Source organism: Hippoglossus hippoglossus, chromosome 12 (genome assembly GCF_009819705.1).
Source record: "Hippoglossus hippoglossus isolate fHipHip1 chromosome 12, fHipHip1.pri, whole genome shotgun sequence".
NCBI classification, from domain to species: Eukaryota; Metazoa; Chordata; class Actinopteri; order Pleuronectiformes; family Pleuronectidae; genus Hippoglossus; species Hippoglossus hippoglossus.
Window position 1 is genome coordinate 15,147,956 of NC_047162.1, and position 23,806 is coordinate 15,171,761.

Here is a 23,806-nt window from a genome sequence, read left to right on the forward strand (position 1 = left end):
GTTCAGGTCAATATGAGACACGTATAAGTCTGATGCAACTTATTCATACGTTTAAATCTAATTTTACTGTTTGTTATTTCCTCTTGTTTCCGTTGAAAACCATAAAGGAATCTGCAGTAACCTCACACTGACATGTTGAGTTTGTATAGAATAGAATATAAAAATGATAATAACAATAGTAAACTGTATATAAGCACCTTACACATGGATACAAGCAACAATAAAACAAGAATACAATTAAATCCTTATAATTCTTAGTGCTCATTAGCCTAAATATAAATAGTATTATTATTATAAACGTTATTTAAGCAGGACCTTTTATAATATTTACAAAAAGCTTTACAAAAGGATACAAACAACACTAAATCCTGAATACAAATCTAATAAAATGTCATTATTATTAGGTATTATAGGTTATATCAGTGCTAACTAAATATGATTACATATATTCTAAACTCTTACAAAGTGCTTGACAAAAGGAACAACACAAACAAGAATAACATCTTTAAGTTATTAATCGGTCGGTTATCTCTGTGCTAAATATAGATTTTATGAATCAGCCTCATTAAAACATTTACAAGGTGCTTTACAAAGGATAAGATAAGATAAGATAAAAACAAGAATAAAACCATAAACCATGAATACAAATCTAATAAAATGTCCTTATTCTTAGGTATTATAGGTTCGTTATCTCAGTGCTACTTAAATATGAATACTACTAATGAACTTAATTCTAAATATTTACAATAAAAATTGAACTGAAAAATTGAACTGAACTGGAGATAAATGACTGATTAGAATATAAGATAAACAACATGTCAGGAAACCGTTTTTAAATGTCAGTATCTTCTCTCTGATCTTTGGATGAAGGCTTGTATGAATGAACAGTTGTGAGAAGCTCCAATGAAAAGAGTTCATACATGTGTCATGTACACTGATGATTGACAGCAGCATGAAAGGGACGCGGATGACGTCAGATATATCAGCCAGATGATCGCTGCTCGTTCACACAACAAACTGGACACTTGACTCCAGAAGAAAAGAACAAAGAGCTGCGGGTGAACTTCGGAGCTTTGATCCCTGTGTGAAGAACAGGATGAGCCATTAGAATTAAAATCATTCTGCTCTTTGAAACGTCTTTGTTCTCATATCATCAAACAAACTTTAGTTTCTAACTATGACCTGTTGGAGCTTCTGGGCGATTGGAACGACAGGGGAAATGTCATCTTTAAAAACATTAGGCTTTACAGTGTAAAGTGACTTTATAGTGAATGACTAAAATAAAACATCGTTATTTTAAGTGTGATGTGATGTCTTGTATTGTATGTGATTGTCAGTGTGTTTAACTGTAATATAAACAAAAGGCAGAGCTACATTTCAGAACATGATTCAAATAGATCAGAACTAGGAGAAGCACACCTATAAAATGTGTCTTAACACGTAAAATAACGGAACTAAATTAAGTAAAATATCCATTTATATTCCCCAGATACTCTGGGAATCAGTTCACAAACCACGAACTGCGTAGGGCCTGGTTTTGAATATATTACAGATAAATAATAAACTGGGATTATAACAACTTCGCTTCGTGCGTAAAAGTGAAAAGAATCTATCCAGATGCGCACAACCGAACTACACACTGAGCTCCGGAATAAGAAGTGAACTGAGGAGCCTCGAATAAGACTGAAGGTGGATTTAATGGCATCAATCAAATCAATAAAATATCAAATTAGTAAATAAAATAACACAGTGTGGAGCGATTCAAACTGGATTGTATGGAGTTTTATTTGCTACATAATTAATGTGGCCGTTGTGTTGACATGTGCGTGGTGTCACGCGCACCTGCGGGCTGATTAAAACGTGTCCCCTCAGCTGGGACTGTTTGTCGCTGAGAGCCTCGGGTCGACATGGACTCTCACCTCCTGCTCTGCCTCATGATTCTACCAACTCTGAGACTCTCAGCAGGTAACGAGCCGATGGAACACGCGTTTTCTAAATGTTCGTCCAAAGTCTGCGCGTGTATTCGTGCACAAACTTGTTCATTGTCGCAGTAAAAACGCAGCAACGAGGTAAACGAGGAGGAGGCAACATGGCGTCACTCCAGATCCCACCGGGTTCAGGGTTCTGGTCCATTTGAGCTTTGTTGGAGTTAAAGCTCAAGTCAGGTAGTTTACACAGAAGTGAATGGAAGCTGTGTGTCTGTGCTCCTCTTAAGATGAGGTCAAGTTACATAAAGGTGAAGTTTGAGGTCATTTAACCAAAATGACAACGTGCTCATGTCTTTGTGCCAGATATAAATAAAGTTAATTTAAAAGCGGATCAGAGGCTGGAGCTGGGTTAAGTAACATTTGGAGCTGGAACCAACTTTCTGATGGGACAGAATAAGGTTGATTCATGTGGGAGGCCACGTTCAGGTCAATGTGTGACACAGCTGAGTCTTAGGAAATCTATCAATACATTTAAAGCTGGATTTCAATTTGCTTTGTTATTTCTTACCTTTTGAAATATTTACATGAATTTATAGTAATCTCACACTGATAGTGTTAAGTCTGTTTTGATTCTGTACTAATATAATATAAATCATGATAAAGTTTATATACCTTTCATAGACATTTACAAACGGCTCTACAAGAGGATAAAAGCAATTAAAAACAAACAGGAATAAAGTAAAACGATTGATATGTAGGTTATACCAGTGCTAATTAAAATAATTAATACATTTTCTTTATCTTGCAAAAGGATAAAACAATGATCAGGTCTATATGAGCTTGTTATAATTCAAGTCAGGCACTTTTACATTAAAGTGACTCAATCCTGTGCAGGTTCCTGTGATCTTTACTGATGCTGAGTGTCACTTCTACAGTGAGTTAATGTGACATTAGACACTTTGAGATCGTTTAACATAAACAAACAACACAAACCTGCCTATGTCTTTGTGCCAGATTTAAATAAAGTTATCAAAAGTGGATAAAAGACTTGAACTGGCCTATGGAACATTTAAAATAAAAAGATGTTATGTCTATGTAGGCCAGTTACCGGGATGCCACCCAGACCAGTGGCTTTGTGATGATGGAACCTGTATCCCTGATAAATGGAAATGTGATGGAGAAGGAGACTGTCTGGATGGATCTGATGAAATGGATTGTGCTGGTGGGTAAACTTCCTGGTCTTCTAGAAAATAATATTATAAATAATAATATAATACATAGTCCAACTTGTGTTTTAAAGAGTCTAAACATTTAGCAACTTTTGATGGCAGCAGCAACAGTTAAAATTTATTTAAATAATTCCTTTTGCCCTCTTTTGTGCATATCCCTTCATGGTGTCTCGTTGTCTTTCCTCCAGCGGCCCCAGGCTCCCCTCTGTGTCCACCAGGTCAGTTTCCTTGCTTGGACTCTGTCGGCTGCGTGGATGCTTCGGCCCGTTGTGACGGACGGAGCCAGTGTCCCACCGGCTCTGACGAGGAGAACTGTACGGCCGCAGACGGCTGTCTGGACTCGGACTGGACCTGTCGGAACCGCTTGTGTGTCCCCAAAGAGCAGCACTGCAACGGGCTGAACGACTGCATGGACAACTCTGACGAAAAGGACTGCGGTGAGGAAGAGGAGCAGGTGGAACACAGGAGGCAGAATCTGTGTGAATGCACCAGACTTCAGAGTGAAGTTTGATTTATTTTGAAGGATCTCTAGTGGTATCTACTGCAGCAATGCAGATATTAATGATATCTTCTTTCTCTGGATATTGAGATACCTAAACTTTGACATGCACTCCAGATAACTTCCTGACATTTCCCACAGGGGCAGTATGTGAGAATGAAAAATGTCAAGAGAACCTCCAAGACTTTCCAGAAGTTCCAGGATGTGTAAGACACAACCAGGTGACGTAGTAAAACCCGTTTGTCCTTTTTCCAGGTGTGTGTGTCGAGGGCGGCATGCGGTGTCCTGACGGGACGTGTCTATCTCCTGAAGAGAGGTGTGACGGACAGGTTCACTGCTTAGATGGAAGCGATGAGCCCATAACCTGCGGTAAGTTTGACACAGATTTACATGCGTTACAATAATGGGAAAAACTTTGCTTCTGATTCTGTTTATTGATCTGAAGAAATGCGACGTAATGTAATGGATTCCTGTGACGAACTGTTTCCTGATTGTCTACAGGTCGTATCTGCTCGATGAACAACGGCGGCTGTAACCACGTGTGTGTCGACGAGCCCTGGGGCACTCTGTGCGCCTGTCGGGTTGGATATAAGCTCTCAGCCAATGGAGCGGTCTGTGAAGGTGTGTGGAAATAGAAAAATATCCACTTTAAATATTATTGATTGGGTTATTGGGTATTATTGAATTTATAGGAAGGGTTAGATTATAAAAAACGCTGTGTCCTGGAGTTTTCAGAAGACGTTTTCCACCAGTGTCTCTTCTGAAGCTGTATCTGTTTCTCAAGTCTCTTTTTGATGAACAACTCCTTCTCTTGACTCTTCAACCCTCTCTCCCTCCCCAGATGTGGATGAATGTGCGTCACCTTTTTCTCCCTGCATGCATCACTGCACGAACACCATCGGATCCTACTACTGCCACTGCAGAGACGGCTTCAGACTGAATGGAAACTCCATATGTGTAGCAACAGGTAATGAGGCTCGTGTTTCCTTAATGACTCCACCCAACGGAATCTAGATGCAAATGATCGTCACACATATTGTCACCCTTTTTGTTTTGAACAAGAGAAAGAGTCCTACAAGTCTGGATGATTTAACACTGAAGGACATGTAAGGACAAATCAAACGCTGGTTAAGTGTCAGTCAGTCATGAGCTTAATGTGAATCTTCTCCGGATCTAGTTTCGCTCTGAGGAAAAGATCAAACCCGAGAACAAACGTTGCACTTTGACACAAGATCAGTGAAATGTTAATAAGCTGTTGATGTGACTGAGCTCCTGGGGAAAAAAGAGAAACTCTGAGATCAAACATGAGACCTGGTCAAACCTCCTCCAGTACAAATGTTCCCCCTTGTCTCTGACCGTGTCCAGGTAACGCCACCCGGCTGCTGACCGTGCAGAGGAGATCTATCGGACTGTTGAACGTGAAGTCTCAACAGTTTGAAGTTGTCATGACCGCGGTGATCGACCCAGTGGCCGTGATGTTTGACGTGGCCCGGGGCTGGTACTTCTGGGCCGACGGGAGCGGCAGCATCTTTAAAAGTGATGGACGTCGCAGCTGGACGACCTACACTGGTCAGTGGATTGGGATGAATGGATTGTGAATATCGTTGATTAACTCTCAATATTGAAATGTTTTAGCATCTTTTGTTGGTCGTCTACTCCAGTGGTTCCTTGTCCTTTTGGTCATGTCTTCTTTAAATGACTGTATTTAAAGATGGACGACGTGACAGCTCCCCAAATCATCTCTATTGCAAACATGTCCCAAATTCTTAAACAGGAGAGCCTGGAATAAAGAGTCTGGCTTGTGATTGGCTGAATGGACACCTTTACTGGACCAATCAGAAGACTGAGGCCATCTACATGCAGGCAGCTGATGGGGACAGTTACATGACTCTGATGAGAAAAAACATCAGCCCCTCGGATCTGGTGCTTCTACCTGTGGAAAGGTACAATTGGATTTACATTTAATCTTTAACCGTTTTTATATTTTTTCCTTTTATTTCAATGGAAAATTTGTTACTTGTCTTCAAATGTTTGATTTTACAGACTCTGATGATGCATATTTATTATTTATGGGTTGATATTTAAATTCTCTCCGTCTCCCAGCTTGATGTTCTGGATTAATGGCGGCCCAGGTGAGCGGGTGACGATAGAGAAGTCGTGGATGGACGGATCAGAGAGAAACGCTCTGACGGTCGTCACCGCTCAGTCTGCTCACGGCCTCACTGCCGACGTGGAGGCCAGGAGACTGTACTGGATCAGTGACTTCAAGAGGGTGAGTTACTGAAAGAAACGCAGTTTGACTTCCTTCCTGTTGATGATGACTTGATGTATTTCTGCCACAAATGTTTGGACTAACATCAACATTCATCGCCTTCCTCTGAACTCGTTCAGTCCATAGAGACGGTGAAGGTGGATGGGACGGGTCGGTTCTCCTTCACCGGAATGTTCCCCAAGCGAGTTCCTCTCAGCCTGGCGGTTTTTGAGGGCTTGTTCTACTGGGTCGACGTCAAAGGGCTGTGGCAGGTTCCACTGAACCATCACAACCAGAAGAGGTTTCTCTGGAAAGATGATCTGCCTCTGTTGACTGTTTTCCATGAGCTCCAGCAGCCTAAAGGTATTTTTTACAACAGTATTTTACTTTTTGTATGATATGTTTATCACATTTTTTTAAACATGTCATCTTATCATCCATCAGGCTCCTCTGCCTGTGTGAAGACTCTGTGTCACCTCTGCCAGTTAACTAAAGGAAACCTAGCCGGATTCAGCTGCACCTGTCCAGACTTCAAAATGCTGCTGCTTGACGGGTCATGTCAATGTAGGTTAATTATATCAATTTATTGAGTTATGATCATTAAATGCATCTTTTAAAGGACCAATTATACAGTTTAACAGTTTTTCTTTTTAATTTCTCCATTGCTTAAAGAGATCAAATAAAAGGACATTTGTAAGGCACCTTTCTCTTTAGATTTCAGGGAATTGAAGCCATTTCAATATATTAATGAAACAGATTATGATTAGCTGCACTTCTGTGATTGGTTGGAAAGGATGTGGGAGTAATTAAAATCTTGTTTGGTTCCACAGATCCAAGATTTCTTTACGCCACCAGTACCAACATCAACCTGTTGGAGTTCAGAGAGAAAGTGTCGTCTGATAAGCTGCTGTTTAGCACCGATGACGGGATCCTGTCGTTTGATGTGGACTGGTACAGAGACTGGTTGTACTGGGCCAACAACACGGGCCACATCCAACGCACCAGTCTGACGCAGGTCAGGACCGAGGTGGTGCCAGCTCCTCTGCCAGGTTTGTGTTTGGTTTTTCCCTCGACTGGTAAACAGTTTGTTGAGCAACATGAAATCTAACAGTTTAGATTAAACTGGCACCAGCATCTGAAATGTAAAGATTCTTCCGCTTTACATTTCATGTGAATTTAATATTGAATTTGAAATAAATGTGAAGTTAGTTTCAGTCCCGTCATTCTGATCTCTACTGACTCGTCTTCCTGTTTTACTCTTTTCAGTCTGTCATATAAAAGTAGACCAGAGGAAGGAGAGTCTTTACTGGGTGTCCTGTGACCAAAACAGCTTGGGCACCACCGCAGCTGGTGGTGGTCTCCCGCAGCAGCTGTACCGCACAGAGGGGAACATCCGGGAGTTTTATCTGGACTGGCTGAGAGGTGGCGTCATCTGGCTGGAGGACGACCGCATCTTCAGCATGAGCGAGATGGGAGGCAAAGCCAAAGAGCTGCTGCAGTTGGCTGGAGGAGTCCGAGGGAACATGGCCTTCGACCTCAGGGCCAATAGTCTGCTGTGGAACTCAGAAAGCTCAGGTCGGCTATTCCATATTCAGTGTGATTTTATATTGAAATTTTTTTGGTTATGACACAATTATATTTCCGCGATAGACAAAATCTTTTTCTTTATTTTATACTTGTTGATTTATTTGCCAGTGATTGTAGACGTTAAACATTCCTGATAACGTGCCAGTAAACTGTCCCTGAACATGGGTACTGTTTAAAACATGCAACAGACTCGTAATGCAAAACATGGAAAATAAAATGAGGGATAAATAATGTTCATATAAATATAGAATTAAAGGCATTTTACTACATTGTTTGACATGGAATCATACAAACCAGAGGCACCGACATAAAATTCATGAACAGTATCTAAAAACAAGTAAATCTTCATTTTTCTATGCTTCTCTACTGTTGAGTTTTATTTCTCGTTCATTTTTTTTTTTTTTTTTTCAGGCCTCACAGCCATGAGTTTGCTGCAGGTGCGGAGCCACCAGGCTGGAAGACGATGGAACATTTCCGGCTCAGTTGTCGGCGCCTGCGAGCCCTTCCTGTTGTCGCTCTCTGATGATGGCATGACTCTGTGGGATCGGCGTGAAGGGACGCCCCTCCAGCACATCGCAGTGAGGGGTCAGGTGGTCCAAGTCGTCTCTGCACTTGGGGACGTTCGAACAGGTCAGACCTGGTTGATCTGTCACAGAAGAAGAAATGATATTCAAAAACATGCTATTAACTACATTTGATATTATTGTGAATCATCTTGACCGAGACTTGAGGAACGTTTTTGTCCCTTTAGAGTTTCTGTTAAAGTTTCAGGTGATGCTTAATCCCAATTGGCTTGGAGGGTTAGGGACAGTCAGGCTGCTATGAAAGACAGACATTTTAATCTTAATTATTATCATTAACACAACTTTCCACAGTGCCCAGTTCTTCAGCCTGCAGTGAACCGTCCGTGCTGTGCAGACACTCATCAGTCTGCCTCTCACAAGCTCAGCTGTGTGACGGTAAACGGGACTGTCCCGACGGAGACGACGAGGAATTCTGCGTCATCACATGTCCATCTAAAGGTAATGATACAAATCTAAACTTGGACTTATTCTCAGTATCCCTAGTTTGTGTAATTTTCTTTTAACTGTTCATTTTAGAGGATTTCAAGTGCAAGGACAACAGCAATTGCATCGCCAGGAATCTCGCTTGCGACGGTCACGCTCATTGTCGCGATGGCTCGGACGAAGTCGACTGTCCGACCGTGGCTCCTCCTGCGAGTCGGCCAAAAGTCCTGAAGTGTCGCGTGGGCTGGAAGCTGTGCGAAGACGGCACAGAGTGTGTTTCATACAACCACGTGTGTGACGGAGAGGTCGACTGTAAGGACGGATCAGATGAGATGGGATGTGGTGGGTGTCGCTAAGACAAAATCTCTCTGGGTATCATTTTTACTTCAAAACTAATTGTTTAGTTTGTACAAATTTAACCATGTGATTCTTTATTTTCAAGATGCAACTCCAACCAGACCTGCTATCGTCTCATCCACCACATCTCCTGCTCCGACTGAGCCGCCCTGCAGCAGCCCGTCCGTGCGCTGTCCTTCGGTTCAACTCTGCATTTCTCCCAGCCAGTTCTGCGACGGCCGTGAAGACTGTCCTGACGGCTTTGACGAAAAGACCTGTGTGAAAAGCTGCCCTTCAATGAGTCTGTTCAATCTTAATGTTTTGTATTTTCATGGTTTCAAAAGTTATTTTTAACGAAGTCCTGAAAGTTGGAAACCTTCATATATTCCTGACTATTTTCTTGCAGATGATTTCCGCTGCAAAGACCGTCGGAGCTGCGTCTCAAAGAGTCTGGTCTGTGACGGTCGCTCTCATTGTCACGACGGCTCGGACGAGGTCGACTGTGCGGCCGTAGCTGCTCCTGCAAGTCGGCCAAAAGTCCTGAAGTGTCGCGTGGGCTCCAGACTTTGCAGAGACGAGACCGAATGTGTTCTCTTTAGTCACGTTTGTGATGGAGAGAGAGACTGCAGAGACGGATCAGATGAAGAACAATGTGGTGAGTTTTTATGCAAAGGTTGCAGCAAACTCAATTGTTCAAATTACAAATAACTCTTACACTTGTTCTAATATCTCTAGATGCTGCACACAATGCCGATCTTGAAGAAAATCACAAATCTAGGTCTCCTGCACCAGTGGTACCATCTACTGAGCCTCCAACCAAACCACCCTGCATCAGTCCCTCAGTTCTGTGTCCAGGTTCTTCTTTATGCATCAAACCAACGCAGATGTGTGATGGAAAGAGAGACTGTCCTGATGGATCTGATGAGAACTGTGTGAAAAGATGTCCCTACAAGAGTAAGTGCACAGGATGAAGATGATGGAATGAGCACTTTTAGGAACAGTTTATATTATTAAACCTGAACCAAACTGGAAAATTCAACGACTTCATTTTTATCTTGAAGTTATTTTTTCCAGCAGACATCGCAGAGTACCGGTTTGAACTATTATAACATCTCAAGTTATTCTTTAAAGTACACAGAGCAAATCTGATACGATTTTTCCCTCATCAGCCGACTTCCACTGCAAAGACCGTCGGAGCTGCGTCTCAAAGAGTCTGGTCTGTGACGGTCGCTCTCATTGTCACGACGGCTCGGACGAGGTCGACTGTGCGGCCGTAGCTGCTCCTGCACCTCGTGTAAATGTCCTGAAGTGTCACATGGGCTCCAGACTTTGCAGAGACGAGACCGAATGTGTTCTCTTTACTCACGTTTGTGATGGAGAGAGAGACTGCAGAGACGGATCAGATGAAGAACAATGTGGTGAGTTTGCTGATCTTATATCGCAAAAACAAATAAATGTTTATCTTGAAGCGACTCTAAATGTAATCTCTTGTTCTAACTTTTCTAGATTCTGCACACAATGCCGCTAATGCAGAAAATCACAGAACTTGGTCTAATGCTCCAGTGGTACTATCTACTGAGCCTCCAACCAAACCACCCTGCACCAGTCCCTCAGTTCTGTGTCCAGGTTCTTCTTTATGCATCAAACCAACGCAGATGTGTGATGGAAAGAGAGACTGTCCTGATGGATCTGATGAGAACTGTGTGAAACGATGTCCCTACAAGAGTAAGTGATCAGGATGAAGATGATGGAATGAGCACTGTTAAGAACATTTATATTATTAAACCTGAACCAAACTGGAAAATTAGACAACTTCATTTTTATTTTTGAAGTAATATTTTCCCAGCAAACATCGACGAGTAGAAGTTTGAACAGATATAACATCTCAAGTTATTCTTTAAATTTAAAGTACACAGAGCAAATCTGATACAATTCCACTCATCTTTGAATATTATTTTTCTCTCCACAGCCGACTTCCGCTGCAAAGACCGTCGGAGCTGCGTCTCAAAGAGTCTGGTCTGTGACGGTCGCTCTCATTGTCACGACGGCTCGGACGAGGTCGACTGTGCGGCCGTAGCTGCTCCTGCACCGCGTGCAAACATCCTGAAGTGTCACATGGGCTCCAGACTTTGCAGAGACGAGACCGAATGTGTTCTCTTTACTCACGTTTGTGATGGAGAGAGAGACTGCAGAGACGGATCAGATGAAGAAGAATGTGGTGAGTTTTTGTGAAAATGCCGCTAAGTTTCATAGAAATCTGTTCAGTAGTTTTTATGTACTCCTGCGGACCAACAAACCGGATGGGCTGGAACATGACGACCTTCGTGAAGGTCATGATATATTGACATTTAATCGAATGGTTTGTGTGTTTCTAGATGCTGAAAAAAAGATCGCCACTAATCCAGAAAATCCACCTTTAAATAAACCCCCTGCAGTCGCCCTGCCCTCGACTCAACCTCCCCACCAGCCGACCTGCACCAGTCCCTCAGTTCTGTGTCCAGGTTCTTCTTTATGCATCAAACCAACACAGATGTGTGATGGAAAGAGAGACTGTCCTGATGGATCTGATGAGAACTGTTTGACAAGATGCCCTTACACGAGTGAGACGACCTAAATCCTACTGGAAAAGTGGACAGGTTGTTTTGTTAGAATGATTCTTTTGCATAATGTTTGTTACATTCTTACATTCCCAGCTCAGATTCTCTGCAAGGACCGCAGGAGCTGCATCTCAAAGGATCTGGTTTGTGACGGTCGCGCTCACTGTCACGACGGCTCAGACGAGCTCGACTGTCCGAGCGAGTCTCCTCCTGCGTCTCGGACCAATGTCCTGAAGTGCCGTAAGGGCTCGAGGCTGTGTAACGACGGCACAGAGTGTGTTCTATACAGCCACTTGTGTGACGGAGAGAAGGACTGTGTGGATGGATCTGACGAACGAGGATGTCCGGAAACCTGTAAACAAGGTGGTTTCACTAAAAACACTCACAACTGACCCATGGGAATATACGTCAAGGTCAATACACATTTTTTACCTTGTGAACACATTTTCTTAATGTCTCAAGAGAATCCTTTCAAATTTGATACAAATGTTCAGCTTGACTCACGGATGAAGTGATTCGATTTTGGTGGTTAAAGGTCAAGGTCACATTTGATCAAGTCAACAAACTGAAATCCCTAAAGTCGTGAAGAAGTTAAGATGAAGCCCGGCCTTTCTAAACACTGTCTTTTAAATGAGGATTAGCTGTAATGCTGTTTCATTCAATTCGTCCTCCACCCCAGATGAGTTCCAGTGCTCCCACGGGAAGATTTGCATCCCTGCGGCTCAGGTGTGTGACGGGATATCTCAGTGTCAGGACCAGTCTGATGAGCTCGACTGCCGGGAACAAACCAAGAGCTGCGAGTATCGCTGTCCCGACGGCAAGCGCTGCATCCCAAACAAGTTCCTGTGCGACGGAGAGAGAGACTGTGTGGATGGCACGGATGAGGAAGGCTGCGAAGGTATACTTTGACATTTGCTAAAAGACAGTCCTGCCTGTAAGTGCTGAACCCTGTGAAACATGTTCATCAGTTTAATATTTTGTTCTCACGTCTCCAGACCCTGCGACCACTGCTGAGCCTCCTCTCCGCAATTTCAAGTCGGCTTGCGTCGCACCTTCAGTCCTCTGCCCCGGTTCATTGATGTGCATCGCTCAAAATCAGCTGTGTGATGCACAACAAGACTGCCCTGATGGATTTGATGAGAAGGACTGTGTGTTCCAGTGTAAAAACAGAGGTAAGCCTGAGTCTGCAGAGCAACAGTAGCTGCACTCTACTCCACCCAGCAAACTAATGGTAAGGAATGAACTATTTTCCCCCTGCACATCAGATGACTTCCTGTGCAGCGACCGGAGAAAGTGCGTCTCCAAGGTGGAAGTGTGCGACGGACGTTCCCACTGTCCCGACGGCTCTGATGAGATGCAGTGTCGGTCAGAAGGTCCCTGTAAGAACACAAGAAAAATACACTTCAACCATCACGTGTACAAGCAGTTGATGAATTGCAAGAACATTTGTATCATCTGTAGTTATCGATGGGCAATTCACACTATTTGCTTGCACCCTAGTAACTGCACACTTTGACCTACAGTCCCCATGACAACCAAATTATACCCCATAGCCTCCTAGGCAGGACACCATAGCTACATCCTGGCAACTGGCCAGAATACTGTGGCTGTATCCCAGTTCAGGGGCCGCCTCCCTCAAAGGACATGAAGGCCGAACTGAAGAGACTTGTCTGGTCGATGGAGGATTTTCAGTAATTATTATCACCAGCTTGTCCCACCCTTACCACTGTTGCCTAGCAACAGAGCGGCAGCGGGACATGATGAGGACGTTTTATTTGCCCCTTGTTAGCTGTTCAGTCGAGTTGAAGCCAGACACTTGCATTTAACAGTGTAAACATCATATGTTTTGGTCTCATCGCTTGCTGCTGCCGTTATCTCTTTGAAAAGCAATTTGTCACAGAAGTGCAATGAATCCTGGGATCGGTTAGCCTGAGCAGGATCCATCCGTCAGAGCCTCTGTTGCTCAGGGACAGCTAAAGTACACTTTGCCAAACACAGCTACCATTTAGTAACATGACACCTTACAGAACCACATTTAAACCACCAACTAAAAGGCATCATAGAAACCACTGGGCAACACGCCACCAGCCATTTAGCCACATTACAGCTTCAAGTCCAATCTAACGACTCTAATTTTGCATCGTTTGATAATCACATTCTAATATCATTGTCTTCATAACGTGTTAAACTCATAACTTTCTCTCTGCCCAGCCTCCAATGTGCTCAACGACAAATCAGCACCTCTGAAGTGCCTCAAAGGTTTCAAGCCGTGTAAAGACGGCCTGGACTGTGTCATGTACAGCCACGTGTGCGACGGAGAGAGAGACTGCCACGACGGGTCAGACGAAGAAGGATGTGCTGTTGAATGCAAAGAAGGTCTGTGTGTGTCGGTGAGTGACATATTTGACAGATGTTGACATTTTAAGGACGACAGTTGAGATGTTTATTCGCTCTTCCTCCAGGTGAGTTCCAGTGTTCTCACGGGAAGAGCTGCATCCCACTGGGGCAGGTGTGCGACGGGGAGTACAACTGCCAGGACCGGTCTGATGAAATGGGCTGTTCCAAGATGAGTGAGGGCTGCCATCAGCGCTGTGACAACAACACTCGCTGTATACCCAAGACCTTCCTGTGTGACGGCGAGAGAGACTGTGCTGATGGGTCGGATGAGGAAAAGTGTGGTATGAGATTTTGAACATTAACAAGCTCAGATCCAGACTCGCAGAAATTCTGTCATCAGATGATTTCCATATTTCTCTTCCCTTTTTCTAGCTCTGGTGGCCTGTGCGATTAACCAGTTTCGCTGCACCAGCGGTCAGTGTGTGTCTGAGGCCCTGCGGTGTGACGGATATGCCGACTGCAGCGATCGCTCCGATGAGATGGACTGCACCAGACCCCCACGCTGCCCGGCACACCTCCGATGCCTGCACAGCCACGAGTGCCTGCAGAAGGAGTGGCTCTGTGATGGCGAGAACGACTGCGAAGACGGCTCAGACGAGAAGGTAAGGAAGGACTGATAATGTCCTAATACAAATTTAATCATTGCTTTTAACTTTGTCTCCTCATTTGTGTCCAGAACTGTGTGACACCGGCAGCAACGTGCAGGGAATACCAGTGGCAGTGCGGAGACAGCAGCCAGTGCATCCCTCTGTCCTGGAAGTGTGATGGGAAAAAGGACTGTCACAATGGAGCAGACGAAAACAAATGTGAGCATGTTTATCTCAGATGATTCCTGCTCAGCTGCAGCTGGGGGCATGTGTTCTTTCGGTTTCATTTTGTGCTTTGTTAATAAAACAGGAAGAAGAAATACTTTTAGTACAGTAAAATGTGTTTCATTCTACCTCTGCTTCCACAGGCCGCCAGACAAACTGCCCCTCTCCCCTTTACCAGTGTGGCAGTGGAGAGTGTGTGGACCCTGGCCTGGTGTGTAACGGCTTCACCAACTGTGCCGACAGTTCAGACGAGGGCGCAGGGTGTGCTCAACGCAACTGCTCCAGCCCGTCAGCTCCTCGGTGTGAACACGGCTGCGTCAGCACCCCTAAGGGAGCGGTCAGTTTACGAAAAACGTGTATCTGGTTGTTTCCATCGCTTTGAGCTGAATTTCACGACTGTACAACAACCTTATTCCTGCTTGGCTTGAAAATGCATCTCCCCTCACTTTTGCAGAGGTGTTACTGCGCTGCAGGTTTCACGCTACGGTCCAGCGCCGTGTCCTGTGCGGACATTGACGAGTGCTACATAGCGCCCCACGCTGTTTGCAAACACAACTGCCGCAACACCCGTGGGTCTTATGCCTGTGACTGCAACCCTGGTTTCTTCCTGGAGCCTGACAACAAAAGCTGCAAGACCAAGGGTAAAGATGGCTTCATGAACCAAGATCTCAATAGTTGTGCTTTTGTTTTTTATTATTTGATCGATTACTCTAGCAAAGTTCAAATCAAATGACAGCTAGTTTCATGGCATCATTTTGGTCACGTCTCCGTCTCCAGACGAACCTTTGCTCCTGGCGTCCGTGCAGTCGGAGCTGTTACTCCTGGGAGTCCACAGCAGCACCTTGCGTCTTCTCTCCTTCGCCAGTCGACCGGTCTTCTCGCTGGATTACCACTGGGAGCGGCAGAGAGTTTACTGGCTGAGTCCCGACTATCAGAGCATCCGCTGGACTGACATGAATGGCTCCAATAACAAAGGAACACTTATCAAAGGTACGACTGACACAGGGACACCACATTTGATAAGTCAGTTCCTTGGTGCTGGAGTTGTGCACAATGGTGCTTTTCCTGCTTTGGCAAGTCAAAATGAAAATGTTCAAACATTTGTAATGAAAGCGTCCCACCACATTGTTCTGTTGCAGGAGTGAAGTCAGATTTTATCGCCGTGGACTGGGTCGGTAAGAACCTGTACTGGGTGGACGGACTCGTCGGCCGGATTCTGGCCGTGAAGCTCAGCGACAAGACGGTGAGATCTCAGGACTACACTGTGGTTCTGGGAGAAGATCTGGAGCAGCCGAGCTCACTGGTGTTACTGCCACACAGAGGGTAGGATGCTCAGTCAGGTTGTAGATGAAATTATAGAAAATCTGTTTATTTTTACGACCCTAGATCTTTCATAATTCCAGGCTGATGCTGTGGTCCGAGATCGGCAGCACCCCTCAGATCGAGCAGTCTGGTATGGATGGTTCACAGAGGAAGGTGGTGGTGAGTCAGGGGCTGAGCTGGCCTGTCAGTTTGGCCTATGACCTCCTGGACGACAGGGTTTACTGGGCCGATGAGAAGCTGCGCTGCATCGGCTCGGCCTCCCTGGACGGAGAGCAGGTCAAGGTAACGTGAAACTTTTAATGATGAACCTCAAATCCTGCAGGGGCCATTTTAAATTACAGATATTATATTTGCAGCTCATCTCCCAGCTTCATTATTAAATGACGTTGTCCTTCTCTCACCAGATTCTCCAGTTAGCTGAAACTCCAAGCCCTTTCTCTGTGGGGGTCTTCAACGACCGATTGTTCTGGTCCGACACAAAGAGGAGAACGATCCGCTCAGCTGATAAGAACACTGGCAAAGATCAGAAGGTTCTTCTGAAGAGACCCGGACAACCATTTGGACTGAAGGTGAGTATTTGGCTTCTAATGATGTCGGCAGTAACTGTGAAAATCTGAGAGGTTCCTAGAAAGAAATTAGTTTTTACATAGGCATGTTTCCTCTCCCCCAGCTGATGCATGCCCTCTCCCAGCCGGTCACACCCAGCCCCTGTGATCTTCTCCATTGCTCCCACCTCTGCCTGCTGGCTCCTGCAGAAAGAGGCCAGTCTGGAGCAGCAGGAGCTCCAGTGGCGAGGGGGCTCACGGCAGTTTGTCGATGCCCAAAGGGGCTGCTGCTCTCCAAGGACAAGATCACCTGCTCTCTGCCGATGGAGTCGTCTTTCATGCTGCTTTTGTCTCCCACCACAGTCTATCAGGTGAATCATCTCAATGTGGAGACTAGACCAGAGATCTCTCCTTTCTGGTTGTGCACGTCTTTAATTTGTAACTTAAAACTTGCTTTTCTTCTGCTAAACTGTTCACTTTTTCGTTTCCCCTTTTTCTTTTTCCTCTTACTACCACTCGACTAGATTTACCTGCACACCCTGCAAAAAGAAGGCGTTGCTCTTAAAAAAATGCCAACCAGTCGAGTTTTGCCTCTTCCTGGAGTAACAGAGGCATCAGGCCTGGACGTGTCCATCCACGAGTTCTCTCTGTACGTGGCCGATGCAGGACAAGGAACTGTGGACGTGCTGAAACTGAGCGGCTCCAGGTCCAGGCAGGGGCTGACACCTGCTGGACAAATCCTGAAGCTGAAGGAGGATCCAGTCACAGCTCTGGCGGTCGACTGGGTGACCTCCAACCTCTACTGGAGCAGCACCAACAGGCCTGACCTCCACGTGACCTCCCACCACAACGGCTACACCACCTCTCTGCTGCAGGGGTCACTGAAGGTGAGGCAGGCCGTCTTCTGTAGACTGTCCTCATAAAATTACTACAATATATAATGGAAATCTTAGTTTGGAACATTTGATTTGAAGGAAATTTTGCATTTGTTAATTATTTATGAACCCTAAAGTCTTGACATTAACTCTTTGTCATAGTTTGACTTTTTAAGGTGCCGATAAACTCTTTCCTTTGCTAAATATAATATAAATCATGTATTTCCTTTCAGGGAACAACATCCATCGCTCTGCACCCCCCCTCGGGACGACTTTGCTACACAGCGATAGTTGAGTCCGATGAAAAGAGCCAGACGGAGGTGAACTGCGCCTGGCTGGACGGCCGGGACAAAGCGGTGCTGTGGAGGGAGTCGCTCATCCCCACCTCGCTGGGCTTCTCTCATGAAGGATCCATGATCTACTGGGCTGACCCGGGTATGCTGTTAGAATACATCTCATGAACTTGATGAGACAATGCAGGTTTCTGCAGGGTCATAAATACATAAGAATATTGTGTTTCGTTATTTGGTAGCAAGCATAAGTCTTAGATTTCATTCATTTTGTCCTAAAAAAATGTTATTTAAACTTTTTGGATCCTGTAGAAACCCTGTATTGATTGATTTCTAATTTCTCTCTTCTCAGGCGAGGGGGTGATCAGCTCTATCGGAGTGGATGGATCAGGTTATAAACAGTATAAAACGGGGCCAGGTCTGCTCATCTCCTTCACACAAACCGAGAACTTCCTCCTCTGGATCACTCTGGACAAAGGTCGGGCTACTTTTTGTTTTTTAATGTATTTACCTTCACTGTCGGATGTGCTGCTGCTCGGGGCTCGGTGTCTTCTCTCTCTCCTCTGCTGCTCGGTCCTGCTCCTCGAGTAACATTTCTCACCTTCACTTCATTTGTCTCTTTCTCCCTTCAGGCAGCAGATGTCCTCACAGACTAATGTAGAACTGAATTATGCAGCCAAGTAATTATTAGCAATCTGCTCTGTCTTCAAACGCTTCCACTTTGAATCGCTGGTACTTTGTCTTCTCTCCATCAGACCTGTCCTTCCTGTCAAATCCTGAAATTCACTGACTAATGATCGCTCGTTAAATATTTCCTCCTGAATTCTGCACTGCACTAAACTGAATGTTTTATGTTGGTTGATTTAACATCTTTACTTTTACTTTTCAATCATTTACAGATGTGACTCAACTGTGGTTCAGTGACGGACTTCAGCCTAAACAGCTGTGGTTTGAGACCAAGACGAGTCTGGTGGAGGTGAAGGCCTACAGCAACGACACCCAGTCTGGTAGGTTTCTGCAAAGTGTGTCTCCTTTAGCAAAATATAAGCAAATCAAATGTTATATAATTGCAAGCTAAGCTAAAATTCAACAGGATAAAACAATCATTTAAAATTAGCAGTATGAGATAAATCGAAAGAAAAGGATCCAGACACTGACTCATATGACAGATGAGTGGAACAGCTTTGGGCTGAATCCAGCTGAGCTCAAACACTTGTTAATAAAAGTTCAATGTTCATTTTTAAAACTGGAGTTTAATCAGAACAGAGAGCCAAGGAGCAGAGTGATAGAATCGTGTTTCTTTTGTTCTGCCAGTGAAATGCTCGTCGCTGCAGTTTGTGGGCGACATGAGAACATTAGCAGAAAAAAGGACGAGAAACCAAATCGAGATGGGAACATTTCATGGATACAAATGCATTTTCTGTGACTTCTATATAAAGAAGCATGACTGCACAGATATACATGCTTGTATGTCAAAGTCGATATCGCAAGCAAGACGATGTCATAATGTTGATGAGAGGAAAGCTCTGAGGCAAGAATGAGAGGATGGAAATATTTAACTTTCAACATAAAACATGTACAAAATCCAGTTTAAGTTTTGCATTCACCAAAGTGTGGTTATATTTGCTTTAGTGTACAGTAACACAAAGAACACTATCATGCTCCGTCCTCACTGTGGAGCCGATACAGATGAGAAACACACTCGTGTTTAAAGCTTCTCCAGTGATGCTGAGTCACAACATGCAGCTTTAACACGGTATGTTGCAATCAGCCATAGAGTTGATTTACCAGGAGCTGGTTGGACAGAAAAAAGAAGCTAAATGATCTTGATCGCCCCCTGGTGGCTGGCTGCAGTGTAGCTCTCAAACTCTGCCTTGTCCTTGTTAGTGGCTGGGCTGTGGACCAAACAGTCTATTTTTACTTTTGTTGTTATAGATAGTTCTTATCAGACTGATGTTTGTTCAAGCGTACGTTTTTCTGGTGAGCCGTGAGACGTCATGACGACAGCTGAGACTGACTCACGGTTGATTGAGAGTGTGTGTCGGGGCTGACTGTGGCTCAGGAGGTGGAGAGGGTTGACCACTAACCAGAAGGTCGGTGGTTTGTTCCCCAGTCCACATTCCCAAGTGTCCTTTGCCCCTGAGAAGAACCCCACACTGCCCCTGATGGCTGTTTTTGTGAATGGGTGGAAGTGACTTGTACGGTGATGCACGCAGCTGTGATTTGCAGACCAACACAAACTGACATTTTTAAAAGTGGCTTTTCAACACTGAATACTCTGTAATGCGCAGGTCTGTAATCCTCACCAACAGGCCGTGCAGCACTTGGATTTCTAAAGCAGAAACCTGCCAAACCAGTTTGTTAGTCATCATCATCATCATCATCACGAAGCTTTTCACCTCAACTTTGCAGGAGAAAGCAGCTAAAGTGTTATTGGACACCCCGGGGCAGAATGAAAAGACTCTCTTAGACTCGGCTTGAGTTGAATAGAAGCTAGAGTGATGTGATCGCTGCAGGGAGACGTGAGATCAGACGCCTGTTACAGTTTTCCGCTGCAGTGGGAAAGACTGACGATGAATGGAGCTTGAACACACACTCACGGTTCCCTCCTGATTACTCTCTTTACCTGTGACACACACTTGGGGTATGAATGTATTCAAAGCAAAGCTGCTCTCATACGTTAACCAACATCCTGCTGCTGTAATTGGAGAGCAGTTTGTGTTTCAGTATGTGTGTGAGGCTGCTTCTCCAATCTTTGTTATCTATGTTTTCATTAAGTTTCTGATGTTAAAGCAATTTCCCTTTTTACTTTTTAAACCTTTATTTTGAAATTCAACCACTTTGAAAATAATGTACGCATGCACATGTCTTGAGACATCTGCAATCAGCAATTAACATTCTGAAGCAATATCAATTACAAATACTATAATTTACAGTATAATGTCCTTATTATACAGTATCATTTTCTTATAAAAATATCTTTATAAAGTCTCATAACGATTTAAATCACCAATTAAAGTCTCTTAAATTATTTAGTGCCAGTTTTTCAGATTTTGCAAAGACTCAGCTGAAACAGAAGTGAAGCCTCAGTTTGGACATTAACATGAGTAGCTGAACAAAATGACAATCGTCCAGAAGCACACGTGAATAAGAAATCCTTGCACAACACCACATCAGTCTTCAGTTGCTCACACGCTGAAGCCAGATGCTCTTTCACAATAGTCACACCTTTTTCCTCTTAACCTGGGCGTCGCCACAGTCTGAGAACTGTCATTCCAGTGCCTGAGTGCAGCGTTTTTTATAACAGCCAGAAGGCCCTGATTAGTGTATACAGGAATTCAAAGACAGATTTAGTGGATGACCTGTTGTATAATATTGTTATAACTTTATGTAGCTACTAAGGAGGTGTAAACAAAACGAGGTATCGATGAATAGAAAATATAAAGGCTATGGACACTTTAAGACCTGTGAAATACTTTAAATAATGTGGCTCCAAAGAAAATGGTTCTTAAACGTCTATAAATTATGAATTCTTTTATTTAATCATATCAAAATCCATGACTAAACTTCCTCTCAGACATCACAGTTTTAATTTGGACGTTCTCCATCTCCTTCAGGAACAAATGGCTGCTCCGACAGCAACGGCGGCTGTGCCCATCTGTGTCTGGCCTTTCCTGGAGGTCGCACGTGTAAATGCGGCGAGGACTTCTACAGCGTCGGCGCCACTTCCTGCGCCCGCCTCCACGACTGCCCGGATGGAGAGCGGTCCTGCTTTGATGGAACCAAGTGTATCAGCAGCAGCAGGTTCTGTGACGGACGCGTGGACTGTCAGGACCAGTCTGACGAACAGGACTGTGAGTGGTTTTTAGTCTAATGGAGAAGAAACTGTGGTGACTTTTTTGCTAAATTGTTATCGGCCCTAAAAAAAAGAAATGTTTTACTTTTACTGAATAATACTTAAAGATGCTTATTTGTTTTTTTCCTTGTTTGGTCATGAATATTTTACATTATTGAGAAATAATTGGGTCTTATATCAAAGTTAATATCACACGTACAATATATTCATAGATAATAGCCACATATTTTCAGTGATATGTGGCTTTTCTTGGTGTTTATTCCTCAACACTGACTTTCTCCTCAGGTCCAAACACAAATAATTTCGAGAGCACAGCCGGTGATGACCGTCATCACGAGTCTTCCCCTCCTCACGCAAACATCCCAGAACACAAAAACGCTCTTGAAGTTAAAGACTGTGATCCCCAGCAATGCCACGGTCAAGGTCACTGCGTCACAGAGGGTGAAGTCGCTCGCTGTCAGTGTTCGGCCGGGTACAACGGAGAGTTTTGCCAGGAGACGGAAGGTGGACACCATCACGGGGTGGTCATCCTCGGCGTCTTCTGCCTCGTGGCCTTGTTGATGGCGGCTGCTTTTATCTTTGCAAAAAGGTAAAGATAACAGGTTGTTTTCTTTCCCCTGAGCAGAGGGACTCACTTAGAACATAAGTCAGCTGCTGAGGTGTTGGAATTAAACCCAAAGGGTCTCTTGGAATTATTTTGTGCTACAAAACTCGATGACCTGTGTTTTAAACTAAGTATTTGACCTGTGTGCCTTGGATTCATCAGGAGAGCCTGGGCGTCCATCAGGAGCAGATCCATTGAGAAGGAAACTCTGATGGCCAACATGGGTCTGCCGTGTGAAAACTACGATTCTGAATCTGAGGTAACAACATGTACATGCATGAGCAGATATGTTCCTGAAGTTATTTAAGAATATAAACCATGAGTATGGTTTAATTAACACATTTACGATTAATGTAATTTACATATACACAAATTTACATGTATTTTTAGAGAAAGTGTCTTAAGATTTTACTACTTATTATAATTTTAACTCTATAAGTAAATGATAAGTACGTCTTCATTAGTTTGGAAGATTTGATTATTTCCGTTCAGTTTATATAAAGTGGAAAAATGTCTGCTCTGTTCTTCCTCCTCAGGAGCTGGAATCCCCAGACGACACCAAGAACCCAGCGTTTATGTTAAAGATGCTCAAACCTAAATAATCATCTGCATCTTTACATTTGTTCAGATGTCACAAGTCATATCTGGTCCTGGATTTCAACATGCTGATGCCGACTGTATTGTAATAAATGTAACGTATAATGAACCAGTAACCAGACTCAGTTTTGACTTCTCATACACACACATCTCACTAGTGATCTTGTAATAACAGGTTCTTTGTCTTCTCTCAGTTCACTGTGACTGTGACAAATTGTTGTCACAGCTCCTCACGTGACTCTGTGGCCCTTTTTGTAAACTGATACCAGTTTCAACCAAAAACTTCCTTGTGTTGTTCTGGTTCCTCTTTCCCTCCGATTTGTTCTATAGAAACATATTCAGCATTAAAGGCTTCTTTGTTCATTTACTTCCACTTGTTTTTCAGCCAGACTTGATCTGGCATCACACCATGAGCAGTACGAGGCCGAGTGAAAAACATGTTCTCTTAAAAATCAAGTGATCTCCTAATTATGACTCTTGTATCGCACATCAGAGGCACTCGTCTGTGAAAACTCTAGAAGAACCGATTCTGTTAAGAAGAAACAGCAGAAGAGGATTTTGGTCTTTAAGTCCATTCCTGTAATGAACCAACATGGGGATCAGGAGAATCTAGATTAACAGTGAGGAGCTGTATCAGCATGGTATCTTATGTATTTATAACAGTGTTAATGTAACACTTCTAACAATGTTAAGACAAAGTGCTTAACAAGTAAAAATAAAAAATCAGACGAGGCATTTGACTCAAAGGACGTTGGCCACTCGAGAAAGTAGAAAAAACTGACAAACAAAATAAATGCTAATCGAACATTCACCTGATCACCATGCTGCTGCTTCAACAATCACAGAAGCTTGTTAAACAGACACAGGGCAGTTGAAGCAGGTAAAGGGGGCAATTACCTCGGGCCTCTGAGAACAGCTGATCCACGCAATGCAAAGTGTGTGAGAACCACCGTAAAGGATTCTGGAACAACTAACGAGGCCCCATGCTACTTACCTTCTGCTAAAGGCTGTGTAGTTTTAGAGGTTTGGTTGAAGACTAGACCATCTATCATTTATCGTGCTTCTTTTTGGAT

At 43.9% G+C, this 23,806-nt stretch overlaps 1 protein-coding gene across 7 annotated transcripts; it reads left to right on the plus strand.

Moving 5' to 3' along the window:
* Positions 1 to 1,884: 1,884 nt before the first annotated feature.
* Positions 1,885 to 22,846, plus strand: LOC117771449 (low-density lipoprotein receptor-related protein 2-like). Of its 7 annotated transcripts, none has more exons than XM_034601768.1 (46): positions 1,885 to 1,965; positions 3,028 to 3,150; positions 3,346 to 3,657; positions 3,912 to 4,025; positions 4,158 to 4,277; positions 4,498 to 4,623; positions 5,022 to 5,225; positions 5,431 to 5,599; positions 5,760 to 5,928; positions 6,048 to 6,270; positions 6,352 to 6,471; positions 6,738 to 6,956; positions 7,174 to 7,482; positions 7,906 to 8,124; positions 8,370 to 8,516; positions 8,595 to 8,843; positions 8,944 to 9,138; positions 9,244 to 9,492; positions 9,573 to 9,791; positions 10,007 to 10,255; positions 10,344 to 10,562; positions 10,807 to 11,055; positions 11,273 to 11,437; positions 11,531 to 11,797; positions 12,114 to 12,332; positions 12,430 to 12,606; positions 12,700 to 12,813; positions 13,646 to 13,810; positions 13,897 to 14,112; positions 14,204 to 14,433; positions 14,508 to 14,637; positions 14,787 to 14,980; positions 15,098 to 15,284; positions 15,421 to 15,633; positions 15,783 to 15,966; positions 16,047 to 16,248; positions 16,371 to 16,535; positions 16,637 to 16,882; positions 17,036 to 17,398; positions 17,620 to 17,821; positions 18,029 to 18,154; positions 18,576 to 18,683; positions 21,294 to 21,530; positions 21,818 to 22,121; positions 22,299 to 22,395; positions 22,673 to 22,846. In XM_034601768.1, exons 1-46 carry the CDS (start codon positions 1,908 to 1,910, stop codon positions 22,736 to 22,738), a joined length of 8,838 nt encoding a protein of 2,945 aa, XP_034457659.1. In that variant the 5' UTR covers positions 1,885 to 1,907; the 3' UTR covers positions 22,739 to 22,846. The 7 variants fall into 7 exon arrangements, with proteins under 7 accessions (XP_034457659.1, XP_034457661.1, XP_034457660.1 ...); XM_034601770.1 differs by having other exon boundaries at positions 9,600 to 9,791; XM_034601769.1 differs by having other exon boundaries at positions 8,595 to 8,840.
* The last annotated feature ends 960 nt before the right edge of the window (positions 22,847 to 23,806 follow it).